This window comes from Schistocerca gregaria, chromosome 2, assembly GCF_023897955.1.
Source record: "Schistocerca gregaria isolate iqSchGreg1 chromosome 2, iqSchGreg1.2, whole genome shotgun sequence".
In the NCBI taxonomy this organism is placed as follows: domain Eukaryota; kingdom Metazoa; phylum Arthropoda; class Insecta; order Orthoptera; family Acrididae; genus Schistocerca; species Schistocerca gregaria.
The window spans coordinates 392243710-392270519 of NC_064921.1; the positions used below are offsets into that span (position 1 = coordinate 392243710).

The window sequence follows — 26810 nt, forward strand, 5'->3', positions numbered from 1 at the left end:
ACATCCTTCGGGTTCTCTGGTGACAATGGCCAAGATACAAATAAGTGGCTGAAGGTATATGAGTGTATAGCCAAATTTAACAAATGGGATGACATCGTGTGTTTGGCTTACGTATTTTTCTACTTTGGGGGCACTGCCAAGCAATGATATGAGAAAAATGAGGAGAAGTTCGAACGTTAGGAAGTATTCCAGGTGGAACTGTGCAAGTATTTCCGCGACACACGATGGCAGATGTGCAAGGTTGAAGATTAATTTAAGTGCAGGGCACAGCGTCCAGGAGAAACTAGTGTCCTAAATTCAAGATGTCTTGGAGCTGTCTAATAGTGGATCCTAGAATGGAGGAGGAAGATAAGGTTGCACATTACATGAAGGGTGTTGCTGAGGAGATGTATCAAGCCCTACTCCTGAAGGAGGTTTTGACAGCAGACGACTTCATAAAATGGTGCCAGTATATCGAGACAATGCATCAAACAGGAATTACACGCAAGAAGTTTGAACAGCTTCCAAACGTATCGATGTCTGTGATGGAGGAAGCAACTTATTTCACAAGTGTTCTTCGCCAGATAGTGAGAGAGGAAGTTCAGAAGGCACTTGGATTGCACGGCAAGCAAAAAACCAAGACGCTTCAAGAGGTCATAACGGAGAAAGTGGAACAGACATTGAAGCCGATCTCTCATCCTTCAGGAACCTGTTTGGGCACCAAGGAAGACTAACATCTGGAGGATCCAGGATAACCAACCAGTATGTTTCCACTGCGGACGACCGGGACATGTGGTGTGCTGTTGTCAAGAAAGGTGGCGGATATTTGATGATGCCCGTGTCAGAAGAAAGCGGACCCATCCTAGCCAACACCAACTCTGGAACGACAAAGATGAACAAGAAGATGTAGGTTACCATCGCCACAAGTCAGCTGCTGGAGAGGATGCTACCCAACATGCCAATCAAGGTCTCAATCACCGTTTAGAAGTTCCAGCCAATCACCTAACCGCCGCAACCTGGAAAACTAAAGGGTGCGACCTTCCTTGGAGATGCGGCTGCAGAAGAGAAAGATCCTCCGCCATCGATCACTACAAAAATGATAGAAAACTATGTTGATATCCTCATAAATGGCCGACCATCCCAAGCTCTTGTAGACTCTGGAGCATCATATTCAGTCATTTCGGAGATGTACCGTCACCAGTTGCAGAAAACCGTATTCATCGACAACAAAACATCACCGCTGAAAGTGGCTAATGGGAAATATGTAAAAACTACAGGAAGATATACCATTCATGTTGGTATAAGTTGCCATATACAGCCCTTAGAATTTATCGCCTTACAAGAGTTAGCCACAACATCATTCTCGGATGGGACTTTTTGAAAGCTTCTCAGACAATTATAGATTGTGTTCACTCGAAGATTATGCTAGACGAGAAGAGATACTGTGGACAGAAAGATGTGCATCTGAGTGTGTGGAGACTATGTGTACTAGATGAAGTGATCATTCCTGCGATTAGTGCTAGAAAGGTAACTGTCACATGTCATGCTATGCATCAACCCATGGATCTTGTAGTGGAATGTAAGAGAAGCATACCACTGAAGAATAACTTGATCATCCTAACCTTTGTCGTCTCGTTTGGGAACGGATTTGGTGAATTGGGGATCATTAACTGTGCCAAGAAACGCAGATCCTTCCAAGATGCATGTGCATAGCAAACACTGAGCCATTAATTGAAGAACAGCTGAGCCTCATAGAAACCTTCCATGCCGAGTCTGTGGGTGGAATTAGCGCTACCACTACGAGACAACATCCTCTGGCTCGACTATCACCAGATCTCACTAAGGAACATCTGAAGAAGCTATCTGCCATTCTTAAAGAGTTCTCTGAATGCTTCAATCCACAGGTGACAAGCAAATTGCACAAATCGATGGCGTACCACCGATTAGCACTAGCGACCATAAACCAATAAGCCATAGAGCATGCCGTGTGTCAGCAATGAAACATCAAATAATTTGCGACGAGTTAGAGAAAATGATGAAGAATGACGTCATTCAGCCTTCACAGAACCAATAGTCGTTACCAGTGGTCCTCGTCAGGAAGAAGGATGGCACTTGGCACTTTTGTGTTGATTACAGAAAGCTTAATAAGGTAACTAAAAATGATGTTTACCCTCTTCCACTAATTGATGATACACTAGATTGTCTGAAGGGGGCTAAGTTTTTCTCAACCATGGACATGTACTCGGGATACTGCCAATCGAAGTAGATGAGGCTGATCGTGAGAAAACTGCCTGTATGAGTTTAAGAAAATGCCGTTTTGTTTGTGTAATCCGCCAGCAACTTTTGAATGTTTGATGGATAATCTTCTAAGTCACCTGAAGTGGACAATGTGGTTTTGTTATTTATATGACATTATAGTGTTCTCAGAGACATTTGATTAACATATAAAAAGATTGACGACTGTTCTTAAAATGTCTCCAACAAGGTGGACTGAAACTTAATCCAAGAAAATCTCTCTTTGGAGCAAAAGAAATCAAAATACTTGGAAACTTTGTGTCAAACGAAAGTGTGCAGCCAGACCCAGAATGGGTGAGGTCTATAACGGAATTTCCTATTCCTAAAAGAATTAGAGATGTCAGAAGCTTACTCTGATCATGTTCTTATTACCGTCGTTTTATCAAAGCTAGGCCACTCCAAGAGTTGTTAAAAGCTGATGCTAAATTTATCTGGGGTGGTGCTCAAAAACATTCTTTTGATGTGCTGCAAAAAGCTCTGACGACTGACACTGTACTTAGTCTGTATTTTGAGAGAGCACCTACAGAACTACACACAGATGCCAACACGTATGGGATTGGTGCTTTTCTGGAGCAAATTTCGGATGGAAAAGAGAAGGTTATTGCCTAGGCTCCTAGTACACTTACGAAAGCCGAGAGAAACTACTCAACTACAGAAAGAGAATGTCTTGTTGTGATCTGGGCCATGTGCAAATTTTGACAGTATCTCTATGGAAGGCCATTGACAGTTGTTACAGACCATCATTCACTTTGATGGTTGACAGGTCTTTTAAGAGGATGACTCGCCAGGTGGGCACTACGTCTTCAAGAGTATGAAATTACCATAGTGTACAAAAGGGGAAGAAAACACCAAGATGCCGACTGTCTCTCAAGAAACCCTGTGCAAGACCATCAAGACTTTGATGAGATAGTGACTGTCTCGCTGCACTCCAGAATCTCTTTGCTGAGCAGGGGGAGGACACCAAGTTATCTCAAATTACACTTGCCTTACATCGGTCAGAGGATGTGAAAGGACAATTTAAGGAAGTTAATGAATTACTTTGGAGAAAAAACTTTGATCCATTTGGTAAGAGGTGGCTACCAGTGATTCCTAAACACATGCGCTTAGATGTTCTACAGAAATTCTATGACACACCTGAGGCTGGACATTTAGGATTTATTGAGACATACGATAGGATCTGCAAGAGATTTTTCTGGCCAGGTATTTAGGAGTGTCTGTCACTAAGTGTCACACTGTCGAGAGTGCCAGAGGAGAAAGGCAGTTCCTCAGAAACCACCAGGCCGACTCGTACCAATTCCATCAGCCGAAACGCCTTTCCAGCACGTTGGGATTGACCTCCTCAGACGATTTCCAATGTCTGCTAGTGGCAATAGATGGATTATTGTTTGCACTGATTATTTGACATGCTATGCCATTACAAAAGCCGTGAATACAGCCGAAGCATCAGAGGTAGCCAAATCCATCGTGGAAGACATTGTATTAAAACACAGTGTCCCAAGTTCGTTAATACAGATCGAGGGAAAGTTTTTCAATCGAATCTTGTGACAGAGATAAACTGTTGGTGCAACATTACTCATCTCATGACGACTGCCTACCATCTGCAAACTAACAGGCTTACTGCATGCCTTAGTAAGACCTTGGCCAACATGCTATTTGTGTTCATCAATGTTGAGCAGAGCAACTGGGATGAGGTGCTACCTTTCATGGCGTTTGCTACAACACCGCCATACAAGACACAACAGGACTTACGCCATTTTTCCTGGTGCATGGGCGTGAGGTGACTATGACGATGGTTACATCCTGATGACGTGAACGACGACTACATCAGCCAGCTGTTAACCAGAGTTGAGGAAGCTCGGCAGTTAGCTCGACTCCGCATGCTGCAGGCTCAAGAAAACGAACGCCGAACGTTTGACGTGAGCCACCGCCCTGTTGTCTACCAGCCTGGTGACCTCATCTGGATCTTCTCTCCTGTTCGGATGTTGGTCTATCTGAGAGGTTCCTCAGACACTACTTTGGACCTTATAAGGTTGTAAGACAGTTGTCTGATGTTTATTACGAAGTTGAAGATTTTGACCCCACCACAACAAAACGATAGATCAGAGATACGGTCCACGTCCTTCGAATGAAGCCCTATAAGGATCCTGCAACCCAGGGTAAATTCAAAGCTCCATTCACAGGCAACAAGCGGAAAGGTGACGAAGAGCATAGCAGCAAAAGAAGTTCTAAGAAGATTGCCGCCATGGTGAGAACCAGTCATCGGGAGTCGGAGTATGCAGGACCGACGACTCGTTCCCAGATTAGGACGTAACACTGAGACGCTGTTCTCTTAAAGAGAGAGCAATGTCACAGAAGACACCGTGGTGTAGTTGTTATGATGCTGAACTGTTGCATGGAGAGTCGTGACTTCAATACTTAACTGGACAGTACAATTTTAATTTCTATATTCGGTTCGAGTACATTCTAGAAGTATCCACAAATGTCAAGAATCATTGTACCAGAATTTTCTGTAGCTGTATATATATTGTATGTGTTCTGGCCGGATGCAGTTTGCTTCACGCTCTTGTATGTGCAAGTGCTGAGTAAATCTTCATTAAGTGAAATTAATGTTCGCGATTCATCCAATTGTGCTTTCTTCTACGTGACATTATTATGAAAAGGATAGTTGCCACTCACCATAAAGCAGAGGTGCTGAGTCGTAAACAGGCACAACAGTCATAACACACACACACACACACACACACACACACACACACACACACACAAAACCGTAGTCATGCTGCTGAGGCCACACTGTGAGCAGCAGCACATGATACGAGTTGCAACTGGGTTGTGGGGTAAGGACGACACGTGGGCAGAGAGGGATAGCAGGGTAGGGATGAGTGACAGTAGTGCTGCCTGTGGGAGCATACAGAGACGAGTTAGGACAGTTAGGTGCAATATCCTTGTCCATCCCTACAGAATTCCTGCATCCTACCCCTTGCCTCATGGCTCATATCTCTGTAATATGATCTAGATGCAAGACAAGTCCTATACACCCACCCACCCACCCACCCACCCACCACCACCACCACCACCACCTACTCCTACATGCTAAGCTGCAACCACTGTGCTGCAATCTACATGGGCTTGACGACCAACAAGCTGTCTGTCCGCGTGAATGGCCACCAACAAACTGTGGCCAAGAAGCAGCTGGGGGAGGCTTAATAACCTGAAGCTTATCCCCCCCCCCCGCCCCCTGCCCCATTGCTGAACATGCCATCCAATACAACATTCTTCATGTCAATGACTGCTTCCCAGTCTGTGCCATCTGGATCCCTCCCATCATCAGCTTTTCTGAACTGTGCAGGTGGGTATATATCCTACGTTCCTGTAATCCTTCTGGCCTCATCCTTTGTTGGTCTTTGTCCTTACCCAGTGGCCCCTTCCCCATTCCCATTCCAGCACTACGTAGTCCTTTATTCCACCAATGCACCAAGTCTTTTTACCTCTCTCCTTTTCCACTAACCGTCCCCTGCTCTCTGTCTAACCTCTCGACTGCATCTAGCTGTCCTACCCTCTCTCCACCTCATCCTTGTATGCTCCCACAAGCAGCACTTTACCGCCCCCCCCCCCCCCAACCCCATCCTGCTATCCCCCCTCTCCCTATCCCAGCCGCCTCCTTATCCCCACAACCCAGCTGTCTCTCCCATCATGCACTGCTGCTCGCAGTGTAGCCTCAGCAGCCAGAGACTGCAGACATCTGTATGTGTAAGCTGCATTTACATGAGTGTATGCGTGTATATTCTATGTCCGACGAAAGCCATTTAAGCCGAAAGCTCATTTTCTAATAGTATTTTTGTCGTATCTATCTGCGACTTAGCATCCCCGCTACATGGTGAGCAGCAACGATCCCTTTCATAATACATTAATTATTGCTTAACTGTTTTGTTTATTCTGAATCTGCAATTCATACGTGGCCACTAGTCACATAAGTGTAGACATTATTTAAGAAACATTTATCTCTTAACTATGACCCTCTGCGGGGCTTTAAAATGATGGTGCTAAAATGACCCATTAGATAAATAATGAGTCAAGCCAACAAACAGATTGTTCATTCCCACATTGATAGTGGCCTATAAAATGGCCAGTATGCTTGCACTCTAACACAGCTATTGATATATTTCACTAGTTACACAGGAATGCCATGTTTTGGCCTGATATAGGGCTAAGAGCTCTGCTGTAAATACTGAACATTGTGCTAGAAGCCAATACCAAAAAACGTTGGTGCCAACAACGAAAGCACACCTGACACCACGGTCAGTGCGAGAGCCATCAGTGTACACAAAGGTACTAACGCGAAATTCCACATGAAGGTTATGAAACTGAAGACGATACAACAAGGCTGGTGTAGTGTCCTTAGGAAGTGAATGAAGCCCAAAGTCAACACGAAGTTAAGGAAAATTGCAAGGAGCATGAAGTTAATCTGCCAGAGCAAAAGCCGAAAGCACACTCCAGGAGGTTACAGAGAAAAGGGACACACAACATACCGATGATCAAAGGAGTCAACGAAGAAGGAGACATAGGATGGGTGACCATGCATGGCAGACAAGCAGCATGCGTATCTGCTGAGGAGGAAGTCGCAGCAGTAGGACAGCAGTAGTCCGGCAGCTTTTGCGTACAGACTCTTAACTGGTCTAGTGTAAAAGGTGCCAGTGGCAAAACGGATGCCACGATGGTGCTTAGTATTCAGATGGCGAAAGAGGGACGGACATGAGGATGTATAATAATAATAATAATAATAATAATAATAATAATAATAATAATAATAATAATGAGCGTATGGCATTGGTGGCTGGGAGATCCCTTGTGTGGTGGTTCGGGCACCGCTCCACAAGTTCTTTAACGCCATTATGCCGACTTGCGAGTGAATGAGGATGAAATGATGATGAAAGACGCACAATACCCAGTCATCTCAAGGCAGATAAAATCCCTGACCCCGCCGGGAATCGAACCCGGGACCCCGTGCGCGGGAAGTGAGAATGCTACCTCAAGACCACGAGCAGCAGACATGAGGATGCATAAACAAAGGACACCAGGAATTACCATTGAGGACAAGTAGGACATTGAGGGACTGCGTACAGTGGGCTGCCAAGACAGACATGTGGGAGGACCAAGAAACTTTCCTGTGGAGCAGGAGCTTCAGGACTTTCATAGTTTCGATGAATGAAAGAGCAACAGGCCCAAGGTGTAAAGATGGTGGGAGAAACCAATAGTGCTGCCAGAAGGTAATACAAACTGTTTTGTCAGTGGAAAAACGAAAGCCATTTTCAAAGCTCCGTGAGTAAAGACGATCGAGACACCGCTAAAGATGTCCCTGAATAAGTCAGGTCCGCAAAGAACAGCTGTAGTGGGCAAAATCGTCAACAAAAAAGGAACCAGAGATGCCTGGCGGGAGACAGGCCATTATAGGGTTAATGACGATAGCAAAGAAGACGACGCTCAGGACTGAACCCTGCCGCACTCCGTTTTTCCAACAAGGCAGAACCCACATGTACCCTGAAAACTAAGTCTTTAAAATTCCTCACGGAAACGGGGCAGGTGGCCACTGAAGCCCCATGTGTAGTAATTACAGAGGTTACCAGTCCTCAAGAAGGTGTCGTAGGCTTTCTCCAAATCAAGAAACAGGGCCAGTCTGGGATTTCAACAGAAAACTAGTCATGACATGGGTGGACAAAGTGACGAGATGGTCAACTGCAGAACAGCACGCTCGAAAACCACACTGTGCAGTGGTTAGTAAATTGTGAGGGTCAAGCCACCATACCAGCTGGGCATGAATCATATGTTCCATCACCTTGCAAACACAGGTGGGAGAGAGAGAGAGAGAGAGAGAGAGAGAGAGAGAGAGAGAGAGAGAGAGAGAGAGAGAGAGAGAGAGAGGTATCGGTAGCTAGAACAAAGGTATTTGTCCTTTTACCTGTCTTGGCTGTGGGTATGACAGTGGCTTCGCGCCAATGTCTGGGAAACTTGCCTTATACCTATGTATTAAGCAGAAAGTGCTTGCCTGCAAGAGAAAGTTGCTACAACATCTGAATGTGAACAGTGTCTGGCCCTGGGACGGAGGATACAGATGAAGTGAAAGCTTGATCTAGCTCCCTCATAGTAAAGGTGACATTGTAAATCTCCTGATTCTGAGAAGAGGATGGTATCGCCTAAGCCTCTGCCACTCATTTCCAAGGGAGGAAAACAGGCTGATAGTGGGAGTAGCTCGAGCTCGAAATTTTTGCAAAATGGCAGCCCACAGTGTTGGAGATAGCAATAGGGTCCATGATGACAATGTCTGTTACTGTCATGCTGGAAACTGGGGAATGGATCTTGGTCCCCGAGAGCCATCGGAGGTTGGGCCACATGACAGAAGAGTGAGTGAAATTGTTAACAGGACTAGTGAATGAAATTCAGCTAGTTTTTTTGCTATCCCAAAGAATGCAATGACACTGTGCAAGTGTCTGGTTATACTGAAATGCAGTTTGCCATCACTGGATGATGGTTAAAAATGTGGAGAGCACATCTCTTGCACTTGAATTGCATTGCGGCACACCTCAGTCCAGCAAGGGACTGGGACGTGGCATAGTAAAGAGGAAGTGTGAGGAATAGAACATTCTGTGAGGGTAAGGATAACATTTGCAAGATATTCCACTTGGCCTCACAACTGTGGAAACTGTGTCCGTCAAAAGTCGCCAAGGAGGAGTAAAGCCTCCAGTTGGCCTTCGTAAGCTGCAATTTGAAGGTGCATGAAGGTGGGGTAGGAGTCATCAAATGGATAGCACATGGGAAATGGTCACTCATGTAGGTGACAAGGAACAGACCAGACAATGGGCAAGATGGGCAGTGCAGAAGTACAGGTCCAAATGGCAATAGGTCCATGAGAAGTCTGAAAGGAATGTGGGTGCTCCTCTGTTAAGGAAGAAAAGGTTAAGTTGATTAAGAATGTCAGCCAAGAGGGCGCATCTCTGACAGGTTCTGGGATAACCCCAAATGGGATGGTGGGCAGCAGAAATGGGTGAGGTAGCTGTCCAATACGCTGGAGGAAGTCAGCCCTGGTGGCATCGAATGACAGCGGGATGAAAATGGTACACAGAGAAAAGGTCAAGTGGAAAGGGAAAGGAGAACTGCAATAACTTGAAGACAGGTAGTCAGAGAGATGGGTTGACTATGAATGTCATCCCGTATGAACTGCACGATTCCCCCAAGAGATGGAATGCCGACCTCGGGCGGAAGGTCAAAATAGACCAGGAAGAAATGTGAAATCTCAAAAAGGCTATGAGGAAGCAATTTTGTTTCCTGATGGCGGAGTACAAGTTGATGCTGCAGTTCTAAAAGCAGCAATAAATCCTCTTTGTTGGACCGAAGGTTGTGAACATTCCATTACAAGAGAGTAATGATGAGGAAAAAATGAAGTGGTATCACTTCGGTGGCTGCCAAGTGCCAGCCTGCAAAGACTTGCTGCTGCAGCACACCAAGGAAGGAGGATCCTGCTCCATGAGGTCCACAGGAGTGTTGCTTTCTTCTGCTATCAGCCTGTGCAGAGTTAAACACAGAAAAACAGTTGATGGTGCACACCGGCAACAGAGAGGCCAGCCACCCCGGCAACACATGGCAACACCGTCGAAGGGATATTCAAGTCGGCGAAGGAGAAGACCGTTTGCCTTTGTTGGACTTTCTCGAGCCTTTCCAGTTAGCAGAGGAAGACTCAGGTGCTGGTTGGCTGGAGGATCAAACAAAGTCGTCATGGGAACATTGCTTCCGTCCTTTCCAGCCTGCCGCTTGTGTAACGTGACTTGGCCCTGTGAGACAAGAGTCTGATAGCTTGTTGCACAGCTAGATGACAGGACTGCAATGCTACCATGAAACTGGGCGATTTCGCAACCTCAGAGCCGAATGTGAGGTCACATGTCTGTGATGCTGTGTCCTTCATGGAGCGAGATGTAGCAAAAGCAGTCCTGTAAGTGCCACATGGTAGAAAGCCGGGTTTGTGACTAGCCAATAACTTGCAAGCCACCAGATAAGGAACTTTTTCCTTTACCAGGATCTCTTGGACAGCCTGCTCATCGAGATTCATGGGAAAATCTCGAGAGGAAACAGCATGGTCACCATTATAGTTTATACAGCAGGGAGAATGAGATGGACGATTGCCCCCGTGTGCATATCTACCACAGGTTACACATTTGGTTGGGTGTCGACAAGACATGAGTGTGGTTGAAATGATGACACTGGTAGTAGTGCATCGGTTTCGGGACATATGGTTAGACTGTCAAAACCTCATAGCCTGCTTTGAACTTGGATGGCAGCACCACTCTATAAAAGGTGAGAAAAAGAGTGTGTATGGGCACTAAGAAGGCATCTATCTTTTTCATTGTCCAATGGACAGCAGTAACACCCTGATCAGAGAGGCATGTTTGGATTTAGGCCTCGGTCAGAATGTCGAGCAGCCTAGCGTAAATAACACCACGGGAAGAATTCAGTGTTTGATGGGCCTCGACATAAACAGGATAGCTCTGGAAAAGTGAAGGGAAAAGCAGTTGTGCTTGAGAACCAGAAGTAGTTTCAAAAAGCTAAGTGCCTTTCTGTAAATGAGAGCAGGATTTCACAGGGTCAGCAACTGCATCAGCACCTTTCTGAATAATAAACGGATTTACCATTGCAAAGGACTGACTGTCTTCAGCACGTGAAACCACAAGGAACCGTGGTGCAGCTGGGAGGGTCTTTGAATCATTAGCCTCATTCCATTTATGGTTTGAAGACATTGATTATGAGGATGATCGAGAATTGCAAGAAAATCCCCCATTATTTCCAGTGTCTGATGGCATGTTGCTTCCAACTGGAGTCCACCTTCACAAGAGGGTACACCTGCCTTAAGTGATTGTTCACACCTCAGGTCACACCTCCTGAACACCTGATAGAGGGACCAGTCGGCAATTTGGGAAGGTAGCAGCTCAGGCAACAACGCCTCTCTGGGCTGGCTTGTACCAGCATATAAGGGAAAAGATGCTGCAAAGGCTGGGGGCCCGTGGAAGATTTCTCCCTCGTGTGAGCAAAAATCTTAAGTACTAACATCAACATCTTTAGTAATAAACTGCTTGTAGGTGGAGAAAGCAAGGCAAATGGTATGGGTGTTCCATTAAACCACTGTTCTTTTGTTTCAATAAAATGAAACACATTTGTGACAAAAATGCAGATTTCCTAGGAGTCGCTGGACAAATTTAAAATACCTTTACTGATTTCAGAAATAACCTCAGAAAAAAGTAGGCCTCTTGAAAGGAGTGTACAAGGCAAGAAAGGGTTGTGTAAATCAACACTATGGATGATCACGAATAAAATGTTGGTTCTACTACGTTCATTATTGTCAGTTATTAGCCACTGTGTTATGTCTATTATTTTACAGGTATTGTGTGATTTTTCTGTGGTGAAATATACGAGTACATAGCGTACAAACTGCCAGCGACTGCCGCATCTTTCTACTTCTTATCGTCTACAGTTTCTAATGTATAAATTATTTTCAAAGTTCCAAAATGTACTAGAATAAATAAAAGTCTACAAAATGCCTCACTGCACAATGTACTTGTGGTCACTCAGTCGCAATTCCTGAAATCCACTGCCCATGGCCTCTGGCCTGCCAAGGAGTGCCACAGTCTTGGGTTCTTGAATAAACCACAAAAATCTGCCACATTATGCCACACACAGACAGACACAGACTGTAGGTAGATGAGAGAAACTAGATCTGATGGGCAGGGCTTACACATTAGCGCGAAATGATGGGCATCAGATTGGCAGCCCCAATCCATTAGAGATACCCAAAGAAATGGCCTGCAGTTTTGGCCTGTCGTCAACTTGTGTGGCCAGTTATTCACATGTCACAGACTCAATGTTGATAAAATGAGACCAATGAGATTTTTCCATTTTTTTTCTTCAAATTTCCCTGACAATTCCCGAGATTCCCAGGACACGTTTGAAATTCCTTGATATTCCCTTATTTCCAGAACTTGTGACAACCCTGACACTCTTTGAAAATGTGATTTGTTTTCTTCTAACACCTACAGTTTTTATGTGGCTTCTAAAGTTAACAATTTTCAAATTTCCCACATAATATGTACTGCAATAGATCATAAGGAGATTCAGCATGATCGATGTGAAAAAGATTGTGTACTTCTAAACAACCCAAAAAGTATCAAATGCATCACAGTCATCTGAGTATTCATTTGAAGTGAAATTTGTGTGTCAAAATTGCCAGGTAATTTCAAAACACCCTAACAATGGTGACTTCATCAAGAAGATCATATGTTTTGTTACATCTGCGGATCTCTGACTCAAAAGCAGGAGAGAGAACATAACCTCATTTGTCAAAAAAAGCATACTGTCTTAATTCGGTATGAGGTCAGGAGATTAGGACAAAACTTTTGCGTCACAGTGTTTGTCATACATGCATTGCAGGTTTGAGGAAATTGATACAAGGCAAGCAGAAATGTTAATCACTCGGGATTCCAACGGTTGTAGTGCTTCTGGATATTTGTAAACATCCCTACACAACATAGGAAAGTAAGTTGAATAAGAATAAATGTAGTGGGGAAGGGAAACTGTGTTTTCCTTTCTTGTATGCAGTGAAAGTGGAGCAGTGGTGGAATCGGAAAGAAGGGGACCAGTAAAAATGGTATTACAACCGCTGGTCGTCTGGGAGTCATTTGTGCCATGGTGCAGCAAGTACCTGAATCTGAAAGCCACGGAATAAACGATGCACGAACAACAGCGTAATGAACAATTGAAGAGTGGTAGTTGTTTATCTGTGTTTTTCTTTCAGGTCCTACAGTACACACATACGGACATTTTGAATGTACTCAAGAGAGTGGTATTACCATAGCAATTGTTAGTTGTGTTGAAAAAAGTAATAGTAAAAATATTGGGCAAAATATACTCCTGTTTGTGAGAAGTGTGGCTATTTATTAAGTAGCACAGTAGAGAGAACTTGCGGTAGCATTCCAGGAATCTTCACCTCAGTTGGATCGACAGGGAGGTGGCACGAAAGGATCTGGACCACCAAAAAACTACCGTATTCACTTGAATCTAAGCCGCACTCGAATCTAAGCCGCACCTCAAAAATGAGACTCGAAATCAAGAGAAAAAAAAATTTCCCAAATCTAAGGCACACCTGAAATTTGAGACTCTAAATTCAAGGGGAGAGAAAAGTTTTAGGCCGCACCTCCAAATCGAAACAAAGTTGGTCCATTGTAATATGAGAGACAATTTAGGTCGAATGAATAATGATACAGCTACAGTAGTTTGATTCGGGTCATAAGCTTAGTAGTTAAGCTTTACCGGGTAGCCATTGCTATGCGTCAGGTGCTCCGTCCGTATTTATACGGATACCCTTCCCTTTTCATGTGGTTTGTCTGGTTTGAATTCATTGCTTATTTTTCTTTGATCTGTTAAGTGCCGTTCTCTTTGTTATAGGTGTTTACATCACTCTAAGCTGAAAATGCATTACTGTACTGTGTCGTGCATTGTTTGTCACATTTTGATAATGAGTGTTTACGACCTGTCGCCACTCGCGGCATGGCTTGCTTTTGTGCGCGCTACCACCGCTTGGAAGTTTTTTTTTTTAAAGAAAGAGGAATCGTCTCATTAGCGAAACAATGGCAACAGACTGCTATTTGTTGTTACTTACACTGCTGCTTTCTCTGATAATGATTAATAAGAACCAAATAATAGACTGCACATGATAGAAGATGTTCTGAACGAGAGTTTAGCGAAAAATTTTCTCAGTTTGAAAATCTTTGCAGACGCCTCTTTAGTACATTACATTCTGCACAGAAATTATAGCCATCTTGGATATAAAAATCTAGTCAATTGCCGTGCTTCATTTCTGACTGTATCACTATTAGGCATAAGAATAATATGAATATAAACATGACATGATATGTATATCCTTCCGTGTTTGCTGTCGTGTCACTCTAGTTTCGTAGTTCATTAGGCAGACAGGATTTAAATGAGATAGTAGCACACACGAAAGAATACATGGCAAAATGTTTATATTCGTGTTATTCTCATGGTGAAGAGGGTACTGCATGTGATTCACAATTCATAAAAGTTCTTATTAGCAACCATCTCTTCTCACAGGTAGGAAAAAATTCAGAACGCAGAGTTGGCCATATTGACAAACATCCCAGTCTTGCCAGTCGGATTTTCTTAGTACATTGAAATGCTGCTACATTCGAAGATGAACGATACGGAATTTGTATTTACTTCGTTGAATGATGTATGAAAATGCAGTGGTTGAAACTCGAGGCGGAGAAAAAAGCTCGTCTTCCACCATTTTTCTAAATTTATTTACTGACGCAGAGGTTTCGGCGCCAGTATTTATCTATGTGCCTGCAAAGCACACCTGTGTAGCGCTACATATATTCGACAGCATAATTTCGTTGTGGCGGCACCTACCAACATTTTTCAGAACTTCCGCTCACTTTGCACTCGATTCTAAGCCTCAGGCGGTTTTTTGGATTACAAAAACTGAAAAAAGTGCGGCTTAGATTCAAATACATACGGTAGTCTGAGAAGAGAGGATAAAGGTAATACTACTTTCATCTGGCAGTCTATTGGCGTCAGCAAAATACTGCCCAGTTATATCAGCCAGGGATGCAACTTCCCACTAGTGCTGGTATAAAACCCACCACAAATCTTATAAAAGAAACAGCAACAGGGAAAGAAGTAAAAATACACCCCACAGTATGGAGAGAAAAAGAAAACCATGTAGATTGCTATTTTTGTATGGTGAAATTTGGCGGGCATAATAAGAACAGTCTGAAAGAAATCGTTTATCCAGACCTAATATCAGCCATAGGATCCATACCACATGGTTCTAACAATCATGTGCCTGAACTGCCCATTACTTTAGAATACTCATCATCATCATCATCATCATCATCATCATCATCAAGCGAAACTTCATTTCCTGATTATGACTCCACATCCACAAAAGGACAACCAGAGCATTTGAGATATATGGCTTGCTAAGAGACCTAGGTCTCTTGAAAGAAGCAGCACATGCTTTGGGGTCACAATTAAAGGAAAAACATTTGTTTACCTCGGGCACAACATTCTACTGGTTTCATTGCAGAAGGCTCTTGTTTATTGTAAGAACACTGAAGTGTGTTATCACGATATGGAGTTACATAAAACACGAGTGAATGGAGGCTGTTCCTAGATTCTAAAAAAAGAAGTCCCAAGGCCGTACTTCTACATATGTATGGCTCAGTGCCAGCGGCATATTCTGTGTACTTAAAAGAAACCGATGAAAATATGGTGATGCTGCTGAAGGTATTAAAGTATTCAAAACATCGATGGGTTGTATGTGGAGGAACGCTGATGGGACAACAGTCAGGCTTTGCGATGTTTCATTGTTTCCTGTGCCTCTGGCATAGTCATGCTCCTGAATTGCACTGAGTAGAATAGAATGGTGTACCAGAACAACAATGAATCCTGGGGAGAAAAATGTGTGAAGATAATCTCTGGTGAAATGAGAGAAAATCATCCTGTTGCCTCTTCATATTAAACTGGGAAACATAAAACAGTTTGCATTGCCAAAAGATGGTGATTGTTTTAAGTATGTAAGTTCCAAATTTTCTTTTCTGTCAGAGTATAAACTTAAAGATGCAATATTTGTGGGATTGAACAGCAGAAGTTTGTTGAAAGGTAAAGTATTTGAAAATGTAATAACACAAGAAAAAAGACTGGCTTAGAGAGGATTTAAGAATGTGGTTGGCAATTTCTTAGAAAACATATTTCAAAGCCACGATGGAAAATACGCTAACAGTACTGAAAAATTTACAAATTTACAATGCAATGAGAGCCTCAAAATCCATCCCCCCGCCCTTCATGAGCTCTCTTGACTACTTCCCTGACAATCTTCTAAATGTTGGCAAAGGACGTCGAGGAAGGGCTCATCAATACATGAAAGAAATAAAATCACATTATCAAGGCAGGTGGAATGAAGGGATGATGGCTGACTAATGTTGGTCTCTAAAAGAAGATAACATGGAGCTACAGTGCACAAGAAAATCTTGCAGACAAATTTTCAGTATGAAGAGGAAACAGAACTGAAACAGTGCAGTATCTCTGTAAGACTTGGAATATGTTACACTTAAATTGTTGTTATATTTGTGAACAAATGAATGCTGTTTGATTTTGTTTATTGCATACATTTGCAAACAGTTTAGTGGTTACTAGTGTAGCTGTAAATACCATCATTAAGACATTAAAAAGTCTTACTACTGTATAAATATGACAATACTTTATAGGTCTCTTTCATTTTTTCATACATGATTGCCAAAGTCTGACTTCAGGTTCTTTAACAGAGGCCAGCCATTAATAAAAATCAACCTTCAGGATTAAAAACCTTGAACAAAAATTTAATATTTTAGTCCTGTGTTATTGCTCCCAACTTCAGATTGTTAGGGCAAGGGCATTTTATGAAATAAACCAGAGTTTGGGTGGCATTAGTGCGCTCAATGGCATTCAACAAAAATGAAGTTTGTGTTTATTTGTTGAAATAATAGTGTGATTCTGGTTTCAGTTGGTCATATTTTTTATGTTTAACGTGCTCCTGGGGTGTCTTGTGGCAACACAAGGTCTGCCATCACCCAAAGTATTTTCTTGGACACTGCACCACCATACACCATGCCACGGAGCCCCTCCTAGTGAAGTTCCATAGTTTGGGTTTCCCAACAATAAATAATCAACACATCTTTGATACACAATTCAAGAAATGACACCATCTGCACAGGGAATCAGTACAAAGCTATAGGATTGTGAAGCCCAATGTAATACTGTTAATGAGTTATTCTGTGGATATAAATCCAGTTAATGTTAGGTATTAGTGCTTTCATTTCGTAGTCAGAGTTTTCTGGTATTTACGGATGTCTTATCGAACTTGTGCCAGGAGCCAAACTTCAATAAATTTAAAGCAAGACAGGACCCCTCACAAGACGATGTGCAAGCTGATGCACAAACAGTAGGAAAACAAGTTTTTAAAGTACAGTGGATGAAAGTTGTAGCAATAGATGCACTACTGAGGATTGGAATGTCTAATACGAACTGAAATTTTTATAGTGAAAACATCTCGAAAGGTCACGCACAGAATTGAGAAGGGCCATCTGGCACCACCACCACCCTTGCCCCATGAACCATGGACCATGCCGTTGGTGGGGAGGCTTGCATGCCTCAGCGATGCAGATGGCTGTACTGTAAGTGCAACCACAACAGAGGGGTACCTGTTGAGAGGACAGACAAACGTGCGGTACCTGAAGAGGGGCAGCGGCCTTTTCAGTAGTTACAGCGGCAACAGTCTGGATGATTGACTGATCTGGCCTTGTAACACTAACCAAAACGGCCTTGCTATGCTGGTACTGCAAAGGGCTGAAAGCAAGGGGAAACTACAGCCATAATTTTTCCCAAGGGCATGCAGCTTTACTGGCTTCCTCTTGGGTAAAATATTCTGAAGGTAAAATAGTCCCCCATTCGGATCTCCGAGCGTGGACTACTCAACAGGATGTCGTTATCAGGAGAAAGAAAACTGACGTTCTACGGATCGGAGCATGGAATGTCAGATCCCTTAATTGGGCAGGTAGGTTAGAAAATTTTAAAAGGGATGAGGACAGGTTAAGGTTAGATATAGTGGGAATTAGTGAAGTTTGGTGGCAGGAGGAACAAGACTTTCGGTCAGGTGAATACAGGGTTATAAATACACAATCAAATAGGGGTAATGCAGGAGTAGGTTTAATAATGAATAAAAAAACAGGAGTGCGAGTAAACTACTACAAGCAGCATAGTGAACACATTATTGTGGCCAAGATAGGCACGAAGCCCATGCCTACTATAGTAGTACAAGTTTATATGCCAACTAGCTCTGCAGATGACGAAGAAATTGAAGAAATGGATGAGGAGAAAAAAGAAATTGTTCAAATAGTGAAGGGAGACGAAAATTTAATAGTCACGGGTGACTGGGATACAGTAGTAGGAAAAGGAAGAGAAGGAAACGTAGCAGGTGATTATGGATTGGGGCTAAGAAATGAAAGAGGAAGCCGTCTGGTAGAATTTTACACAGAGCTTAACTTAACATAGCTAACACTTGGTTAAATAATCATAAAAGAAGGTTGTATACATGGAAGAAACCAGGTTTTAAATTGTAAGACACTTCCAGGGGCAGATGGGGACTCTGAACACAATCTATAGGTTATGAACTGTAGATTAAAACTGAAGAAACATGCGAGAAGGTGGGAATTTAAGGAGATGGGACCTGGATAAACTGATTAAACCAGAGGTTGTACAGAGCCTTAGGGAGAGTATAATGGAAAAATTGACAGGAATTGGGGAAAGAAATACAGTAGAAGAAGAATGGGTAGCTTTGAGGGATGAAGAAGTGAAGGAAGCAGAGGATGAAGGAGGTAAAAAGACGACGAGGGCTGGTATAAATCCTTGGGTAACAGAAGAAATATTGAATTTCATTGATGAAAGAAGAAAATATAAAAATGCAATAAATGAAGCAGGCAAAAAGGAATACAAATGTCTGAAAAATGAGATCGACAGGAAGTGCAAAATGGCTAAGCAGGGATGGCTAGAGGACAAATGTAAGGATGTAGAGGCTTATCTCAAGAGGGGTAAGATAGATACTGCCTACAGGAAAATTAAAGAGACCTTTGGAGAAAGGAGAACCACTTGCATGAATATCAAGAGCTTTGAGGAAAACCCAGTTCTAAGCAAAGAAGGGAAAGCAGAAAGGTGGAAGGCGTATATAGAGGGTCTATACAAGGGTGATGTACTTGAGGACAGTATTATGGAAATGGAAGAGGATATAGATGAAGATGAAATGGGAGATATGATACTGCGTGAAAAGTTTGACAGAACACTGAAAGACCTGAGTCGAAACAAGGTCCCCGGAGTAGACAACATTCCATTAGAACTACTGACAGCCTTGGGAGAGCCAGTCCTAACAAAACTCTACCATCTGGTGAGTAAGATGTACGAGACCGGCGAAATACCGTCAGACTTCAAGAAGGATACAATAATTCCAATCCCAAAGAAAGCAGGTGTTGACAGATGTGAAAATTACCAAACTATCAGTTTAATAAGTCACAGCTGCAAAATACTGACGCGATTTATTTACAGACAAATGGAAAAACTGGTAGAAGTGGACCTTGGGGAAGATCAGTTTGGATTCCGTAGAAATATTGGAACACGTGAGGCATTACTGACCTTACGACTCACCTTAGAAGAAAGGTTAAGGAAAGGCAAACCTACGTTCCTAGCATTTTTAGACTTAGAGAAAGCTTTTGACAATGTTGACTGGAATACTCTCTTTCAAATTCTGAAGGTGACAGGGGTAAAATACAGGGAGCGAAAGGCTATTTACAATTTGTACGGAAACCAGTTGCCAGTTATAAGAGTTGAGGGGCATGAAAGGGAAGCAGTGATTGGGAAGGGAGTGAGACAGGGTTGTTGCCTCTCCCAGATGTTATTCAATCTGTATATTGAGCAAGCAGTAAAGGAAACAAAACAAAAATTCGGAGTACGTACTAAAATCCATGGAGAAGAAATAAAAACTTTGAGGTTCACAGATGACATTGTAATTCTGTCAGAGACAGCAAAGGACTTGGCAGAGCAGTTGAATGGAATGGACAGTGTCTTGAAAGGTGCATATAAGATGAACATCAACAAAAGCAAAACGAGGATAATGGAATGTAGTCAAATTAAGTCTGGTGATGCTGAGGGAATTAGATTAGGAAATGAGACACTTAAAGTAGTAAAGGAGTTTTGCTATTTGGGGAGCAAAATAACTGATGATGGTCGAAGTAAAGAGGATATGAAATGTAGACTTGCAATGGCAAGGAAAGCGTTTCTGAAGAAAAGGAATTTGTTAACATCGAGTATAGATTTAAGTGTCAAGAAGTTGTTTCTGAAAGTATTTTTATGGAGTGTAGCCATGTATGGAAGTGAAGCATGGACGATAAATAGTTTGGAGTAGAAGAGAATAGAAGCTTTTGAAATGTGGTGTTACAGAAGAATGCTGAAGATTATATGGGTAGATCACATAACTAATGAGGAGGTATTGAATAGGATTGGGGAGAAGAGAAGTTTGTGGAACAACTTGACTAGAAGAAGGGATCGGTTGGTAGGACATGTTTTGAGGCATCAAGGGATCACAAAATTTAGCATTGGAGGGCAGTGTGGAGGGTAAAAATCGTAGAGGGAGACCAAGAGACGAATACACTAAGCAGATTCAGAAGAATGTAAGTTGCAGTAGGTACTGGGAGATGAACAAGCTTGCACAGGATAGATTAGCATGGAGAGCTGCATCAAACCAGTCTCGGGACTGAAGACCAGAACAACAACAACATCTGCAGTGGCTTTGGGAGTAGTTGTTCAAGTCTGAAAAGAAGGGCAGAAATTGTTTCTGCCATGGGTTCAGAGCATGAAGGTGTCATTAATAGAGTTAACAAGGTCTCGAGGTATTGAGTGGATAATTATCATTTTCAATGTAGCCTATAAACAAATTACAGTAGGATGGTTCCATGACCATGCCTACTGCAGTTCCTCTGATTTGTTTGTGGATTTAGTCTTCAAAGAAGAAATAATTATGGGTCACAATGTGGGGGGTCAGTAGGTTTAAGAAATATGATCAGGAAGTGCAAAAAAAAAAAAAAAAAAAAAAAAAAAAAGTGTCCAATGGTAGCAAAGCAACAGGATAGGGAACTGTTAATGTACAGTAATGTAACGTTCACAGTCTTGTAATGATTCTTGTGGTAATGAGACAGAAACAGTGTAAAGGCAGCGGAAGTAGTAATTAAAGCTTTGGACTTAAAAAGTGAGACTGCATGCCGTTGGCTGAAGATGCTAGTTGGCGAACTCAGAGGATCTTATTGTGAAAGTATTGTAAATCACAATAAACAGACCAGTGCAAATGAGTTTGTAGTGCCTACAAACGACAATGAAAGGAGGTTGTAAAGTGTTGCCAGTGTAAGGAGCAGTGGCAGTTTTGCCTTTGGAGCACATTCGCAAATAAGCCTCTAACAGAATGCAACCTCATGTATGCAACTGCTAAATATTATGCTCTAAGAAACCATTAAAAATCTGCCTCTATCTTTCCTAGCACATAGCTCCACAACATGCAGCCAGGAGAACTTATGACATTGCTCGGGCTGAACATGGTAGAAACAATGGAAGAGAAACCTTGGATAGCAAGCCTAAGTCGCACTCCTCAGCTTCACTCTGACAGTGGAATGACAGGGCGATGTTTATCTGAGTACAGAATGCAGATGATTGAATTTATGGTCACACAAACAGTCAACAACAATCAATAAGGGGCTATTTGGCAAATGTTAGGTAATCATCTATTGGTATTTTCACTCATTTCACCGAAGTATACCGCATGTGTTGTGTTATGCAATTGACTCCAAAAAAAAAGGACAATAAACCTATAAAAACAACAAAACATATCGACAAATTTCACATTCAAACAGGAATAAAAAGTAGTACTGTCATAGCATAAGATGTACACAATGTAGTAACATGTAACATAAAGTAAGATTTTAATTAGTAAATTCAGTAACCTACTTTGATGCACAGAACATTCAAAATATTAAAAACAATTCCTTTTTCAATTAATTTTTAGCGAAGAAAAATATAAAAACTGAATTAGGAGTTATCTACGGACAGTGAGGCTTTGTAATGATGTGCCACTACCAATTTTCTTTAATTCATAATTGAAAACCACATGCAAACAACATTTTTAGAAAAATGGAAAATCTGGACAAATGTCTGCACGATATCTGTGACAGCTGCTGAGATTGAGACAAGCTGCCAACTTTAAAGGGTATCATGACATTTTTAACGAAGAACAATGCCTGAAACTATGTTTAATGCAATTGCCATGCTTTGCATAGGAAAGGACATGATAAAAAACCGAATTTCAATGAAAATGTTACTGACTCATTTGCTTCAGCTGCTATTTATGTTGTCTGAGGCCTGTTTATTAATTATTTCAATTTAAACAAATGATTTTGAATTTACTTAGAAAACCCCCAGTTGTTTTAGCCAGGAGCTACCAATGAAGAAGAGGGATATGCATTCAGGTGACAGGTTTTGGGATGGACCTATGGAGGTTGGTTTGTTGAATTAGGGGAGAGGACCAAACAGTGAGGCCATTGGTCCCATTGGATTAGGGAAGGATGGGGAAGGAAGTCGGCCATGCCCCTTCAAAGGAACCAACCTGACATTTGCCTGGAGCGATTTAGGGAAATCACAGAAAACTTAAATCGGGATGGTCGGACGCGGATTTGAACTATCATTCTCCCAAATGCGAGTCCAGTGTTTTAACCACTGCTCTACTTTGCTCGGTACCTATGGAGGTCATATTCGGTTTTTGGGATGGAACTCTATTTTTAAGGGTTGCAGATAGTACTGTCACAAAGTTATAACTGTTTGAGACATTGTTCTATTCAGTTTTTGGTATGATGCGTTCAGTGGGGTAACAATGGGGTAGGTGGGGGATATGTTTCCATTACAGGGAAGCAAGTAAAAAGGAATAAGCAAAATTTTTCGTTTAATGTGTCACTGACTACAAAATCACTAAAGTACGCGCACAAACTCTGATTAGGGGAGGAAAATGGCCATGTCCTTTTCAAACAAATGATTCATCTTGAACAACTTATGGAATTTAGGGAAAACTTAAATTTGGACTGATGGCAGTTTGAAGCCCAATCCACCCGAACTCAGTGGAGTGAGTAAAGGAAGGAAGGCCCTTTATTAGCCCAGCAAGGTTGAAACTAAGTTTGGAGATAAAAACGAAGCTTTTGAGAGAACTGAGAATTCTGCAGAACTCAGTTTTTCAGAAGATAGGTTGACAACAGTGTTGGAAGCCTGAAGGGGGTGTTCGGGAAAAGTATTTTTTATTTGAAGTGAAAAGTTTCTGGAAAAGTAGAAGCCAGGTTAGGTTATCAAGGCAGGGCCTCCAAACTATAACAGATTGTTGAGGAGTTGGATGGGAGTAATATATTCTTTGCTCAGTCGTTAAATGACTGAAGTTATTTTTTCAGATGCAAGTGGGAATAAAAGAAGCCCCCCCCCCCTCACACACACACACACACACACACACACACACACACACACACACACACACACACACACACACACACACACACACACACACACACACACACACCCTCTCTCCTTTCTAGCTGTCAGAGGCCGACACTGTCTCGTAACTGGCATACACAACATTACTGCATCAGGATAAAAAGATTTTGCAAAAGGAGTAGAGGAAAGTTATTTACAGTCATAGTTCAGTGTGTGATTGCAAAGAACCATAATTGTGAGGGTTAGGGATTGATGGAATAGGAAAAGCTGAAATCATTTATACAAGGTAGGCAGAGGTACCAATTGTAATAGATAGTCCAGAAAGCTGACCAACAGCCGCCAAAAAGCAAAAGCTCTTGTTACTGAGAAATGTAATGAAGTGACATTGGATGATATCGAGTTTCATGAACAAGTCTCACTGGATTGAATTCTTTAGTGCAATGAAGTATTTATTCCGGAGTTGGCACTTCAATCATTTCATCAACATTTAATGAAGAAAGTCCTTTATTAACTTCGGAACAAAATAAAATGAAAAGAAAGAGAGAATATAAGCAACAAGATAGTGATTGACAACAGCCCAACTAATTTGCGAATCTTAAATTTATTGTTATTGAGCTTTTAGTGTGGAGTAAGATGCACCTGTTGTCCAAATGTACAATTTGTTTAACACAGCATGTTTTAGAACAACGTGATTCCATTATCAAGTGTTAAAATTAATACATCATTGGACACTGTCAAAAATAATTAGCAAGCAGCAAGAATGCAGTGTCAAACATGAGATGAGGATAAAATATATTTGACAGTGCATTCTTGCTGCTTGCTTATTGTGTTTTGACTGTGCTTAGTGGTATATTAATTTAAGAACTTGATAATGTTATGATGATGTCCCAAAACATTGTGTTATATAAATCAAATTTTTGGACAATTTGTGTGTCTTAGCTGTCCACTGGCATTTTGTTACAGCTGTACTATAATTTCACAACAGATCAGTGGACTTTGACTGAAATTTAAATGCAGTACTTTGTGAAGAAAATTACAGTTTCTTGATAAATATTTCAATTAAAGAATAATGTATGAAGCCAGTATGTTCTATAGTACCTTTCGTGACTGCAGAACTCGAAGTCTTTGATTGAAAATGGCTATCTCATCCTTTGTTGGTAGAGCATCCTCTACTTTAATCTCTGCAGCTTCTCCAAGACTTGAACACAGTTCTGCCTCCTAAATGAAAAAGTTTTATAGCAAAGTGACATTTTCTATAATATTCAATGATGTGTGAAGTTTAATGTCTAAAAATACAAGAAAATATTCAAAATTTGGGAACACTGAAGTAAAAATCAAACACTCATTACTGAAATGAATTGCATCAGAATGTAAGCTGTGATAATTATTACACTCTAGAGAATAAAGAGACACTGTCACCTGCTTTGAAATCTCCAATATTTCTTTCATGAGTGCACACTTCTTCTCTTGAAGTTTTCTTGTTTCACACTCTACCTTAGTAAGAGCCTCACATAAAGGCAGCGTATCATATAATGCAGGATAAAAATGAACTTCAAGTTCCTGCAGAAATTAAAAAATATGATTTGACGCATGCTAAACTTACATAGTATCAAAATTTGAAGTTTGTGTACATTTCTGCTGAGTGAGAAGCTGATGATCAGCATTATTAATAAAGACCACTTTTCTTTTTAAAAAATCAGGCAAATGGTAACAATCATCATTTTTTTAACTATTTACAATTACAAGACAATACTTTCAACACAAATGTTGAAAATTCTACTTATAAATAATTTAAAGTAGTTTTCATCCAGAGATAGTAGTTAATTTTGTATTAACTGTGATATTATAGCTTCTTACTGTACTTTGTACATAAAATACATATGTAATACTTAGAAGCCAGCCCAAATACTAAACTGAAGAGTATCAAGGGAAGAATGTATGTTTTTTACTTATACATGAGTTACATTGGCAACACTACCATCAGTTCTATTTTTCGATGGGCTGGTCCACAAATCAGGAGTTTCGTTGGCTTACAAGTTAATTAAATGTTCTCTCACATCTTAATGCTAAACGATAGGAATGCTGATCTCTAATCAGTGGAAAGTTTGGAGAGAGAACTTTGAATTTAAACTTTATTAGTGTAAAATAAATATGCTGTCAGAATTCTGCCGTAGTATCAATGAAAGGCATTTATCGTCGATTCATTATATGCCTGTAAGATCCAAGAACAAGACAGGAAAAAATATGGAAATGGAAGGGACAAATCAGAGTCGATCCAGCAGCAGAGCAGGAATACTGCAGGGCTCTATTTCGGGTCCACTTCTCTTCCTTGTATATGAGAATGACATTTCACTTAACATTCAAAAAGCAAAATTGGTACTTTTTGCAGACAATACTAGTGTTATCATAATTCCCTTCAGATAGAGAGCAACTTGGTAATTGATATTTTCCAAAAAATTATGAAGGGGTTCTCCAAAAAACGGACTCTCCCTAAATTTCGAAGGAAAAAAAGAAAAGAAAAGAAAAATGTACTACACTCAGTACTGTACAACAAATGTTCCAAATTTTTGGGTGTGCATAGTAATGAAAACTTGAACTGGAAGAAATGTTACAAGCTTCTCAAACAATTTTTGCTCTTCGTACAATTACTGATCTTGGAAACAAACATATTAATCTCCTGGCACATGTTGCATATTTGAACTCAATTATGTTGTACCAAACAAATTTGTGGGGTAGCTCATCACTTGGAAAGAAAGCATTCACTGCACAAAAGCAAGCAGTAAGAATAATATGTGGTGTTCATCCACAGACCTCGCGTCCTCTTCACGGAGCTAGGCAATTTTAACTGCACCGTTGCAATACATACATCTGCTAATGAAATTACTAACAAATGATCCATCCTAATTTGAGAGGAACAGTGATATCGATACTTACAACACTAGAGGGAAAAATGACATTTATTGCCCTTTATAAAGCTGTCAGTGGCTAAGAAGAGAGTTCAACATGCAGGGACAAAAATTTTTGATCATTTGCGCAGTAACATAAAATGTCTGACAGGTAAAGAAGCAAAAATCTGTGCCTGCCCCTGCACACACACACACACACACACACACACACACACACACACACACACAAAACACACACACACACACACTTGACCACCTTCACAAACCAATCCAACCTGCATTAAAATGTGGCAGCTATACATCCTTTGCCATTTCCACCATACTGAAATGCAAATCAGGCAGCATTTTGGCACATTTAAGATAAGAGACCCTGCAACTATTAAATCCCTCTTTTTGCCTTGTGTTCCATCCTGAACATATTGGCTGCTAAAGCAAGCTCACTCCTTTTATCGAACAGGCCTAACTTGATTTTGA

The 26810-nt window shown here is 41.4% G+C and overlaps 2 protein-coding genes across 7 annotated transcripts in view; one reads left to right on the plus strand and one right to left on the minus strand.

The window, feature by feature from the left end:
* Positions 1 to 26810, plus strand: part of LOC126321776 (uncharacterized) — a 165369-nt gene that overhangs the window by 113839 nt on the left and 24720 nt on the right. The window lies entirely within an intron of this gene.
* LOC126321732 (protein regulator of cytokinesis 1-like) overlaps positions 1 to 26810 on the minus strand; it is a 208369-nt gene that overhangs the window by 113393 nt on the left and 68166 nt on the right. For all 4 annotated transcript variants that reach the window (XM_049994214.1, XM_049994212.1, XM_049994210.1 and 1 more), the window contains exons 4-5: positions 24850 to 24990; positions 24529 to 24648 (exon numbers count right to left, since the gene is read on the minus strand). In XM_049994214.1, coding sequence (XP_049850171.1) covers positions 24529 to 24648; positions 24850 to 24990 — 261 coding nt within the window. The remainder of the gene's footprint in view (positions 1 to 24528; positions 24649 to 24849; positions 24991 to 26810) is intronic.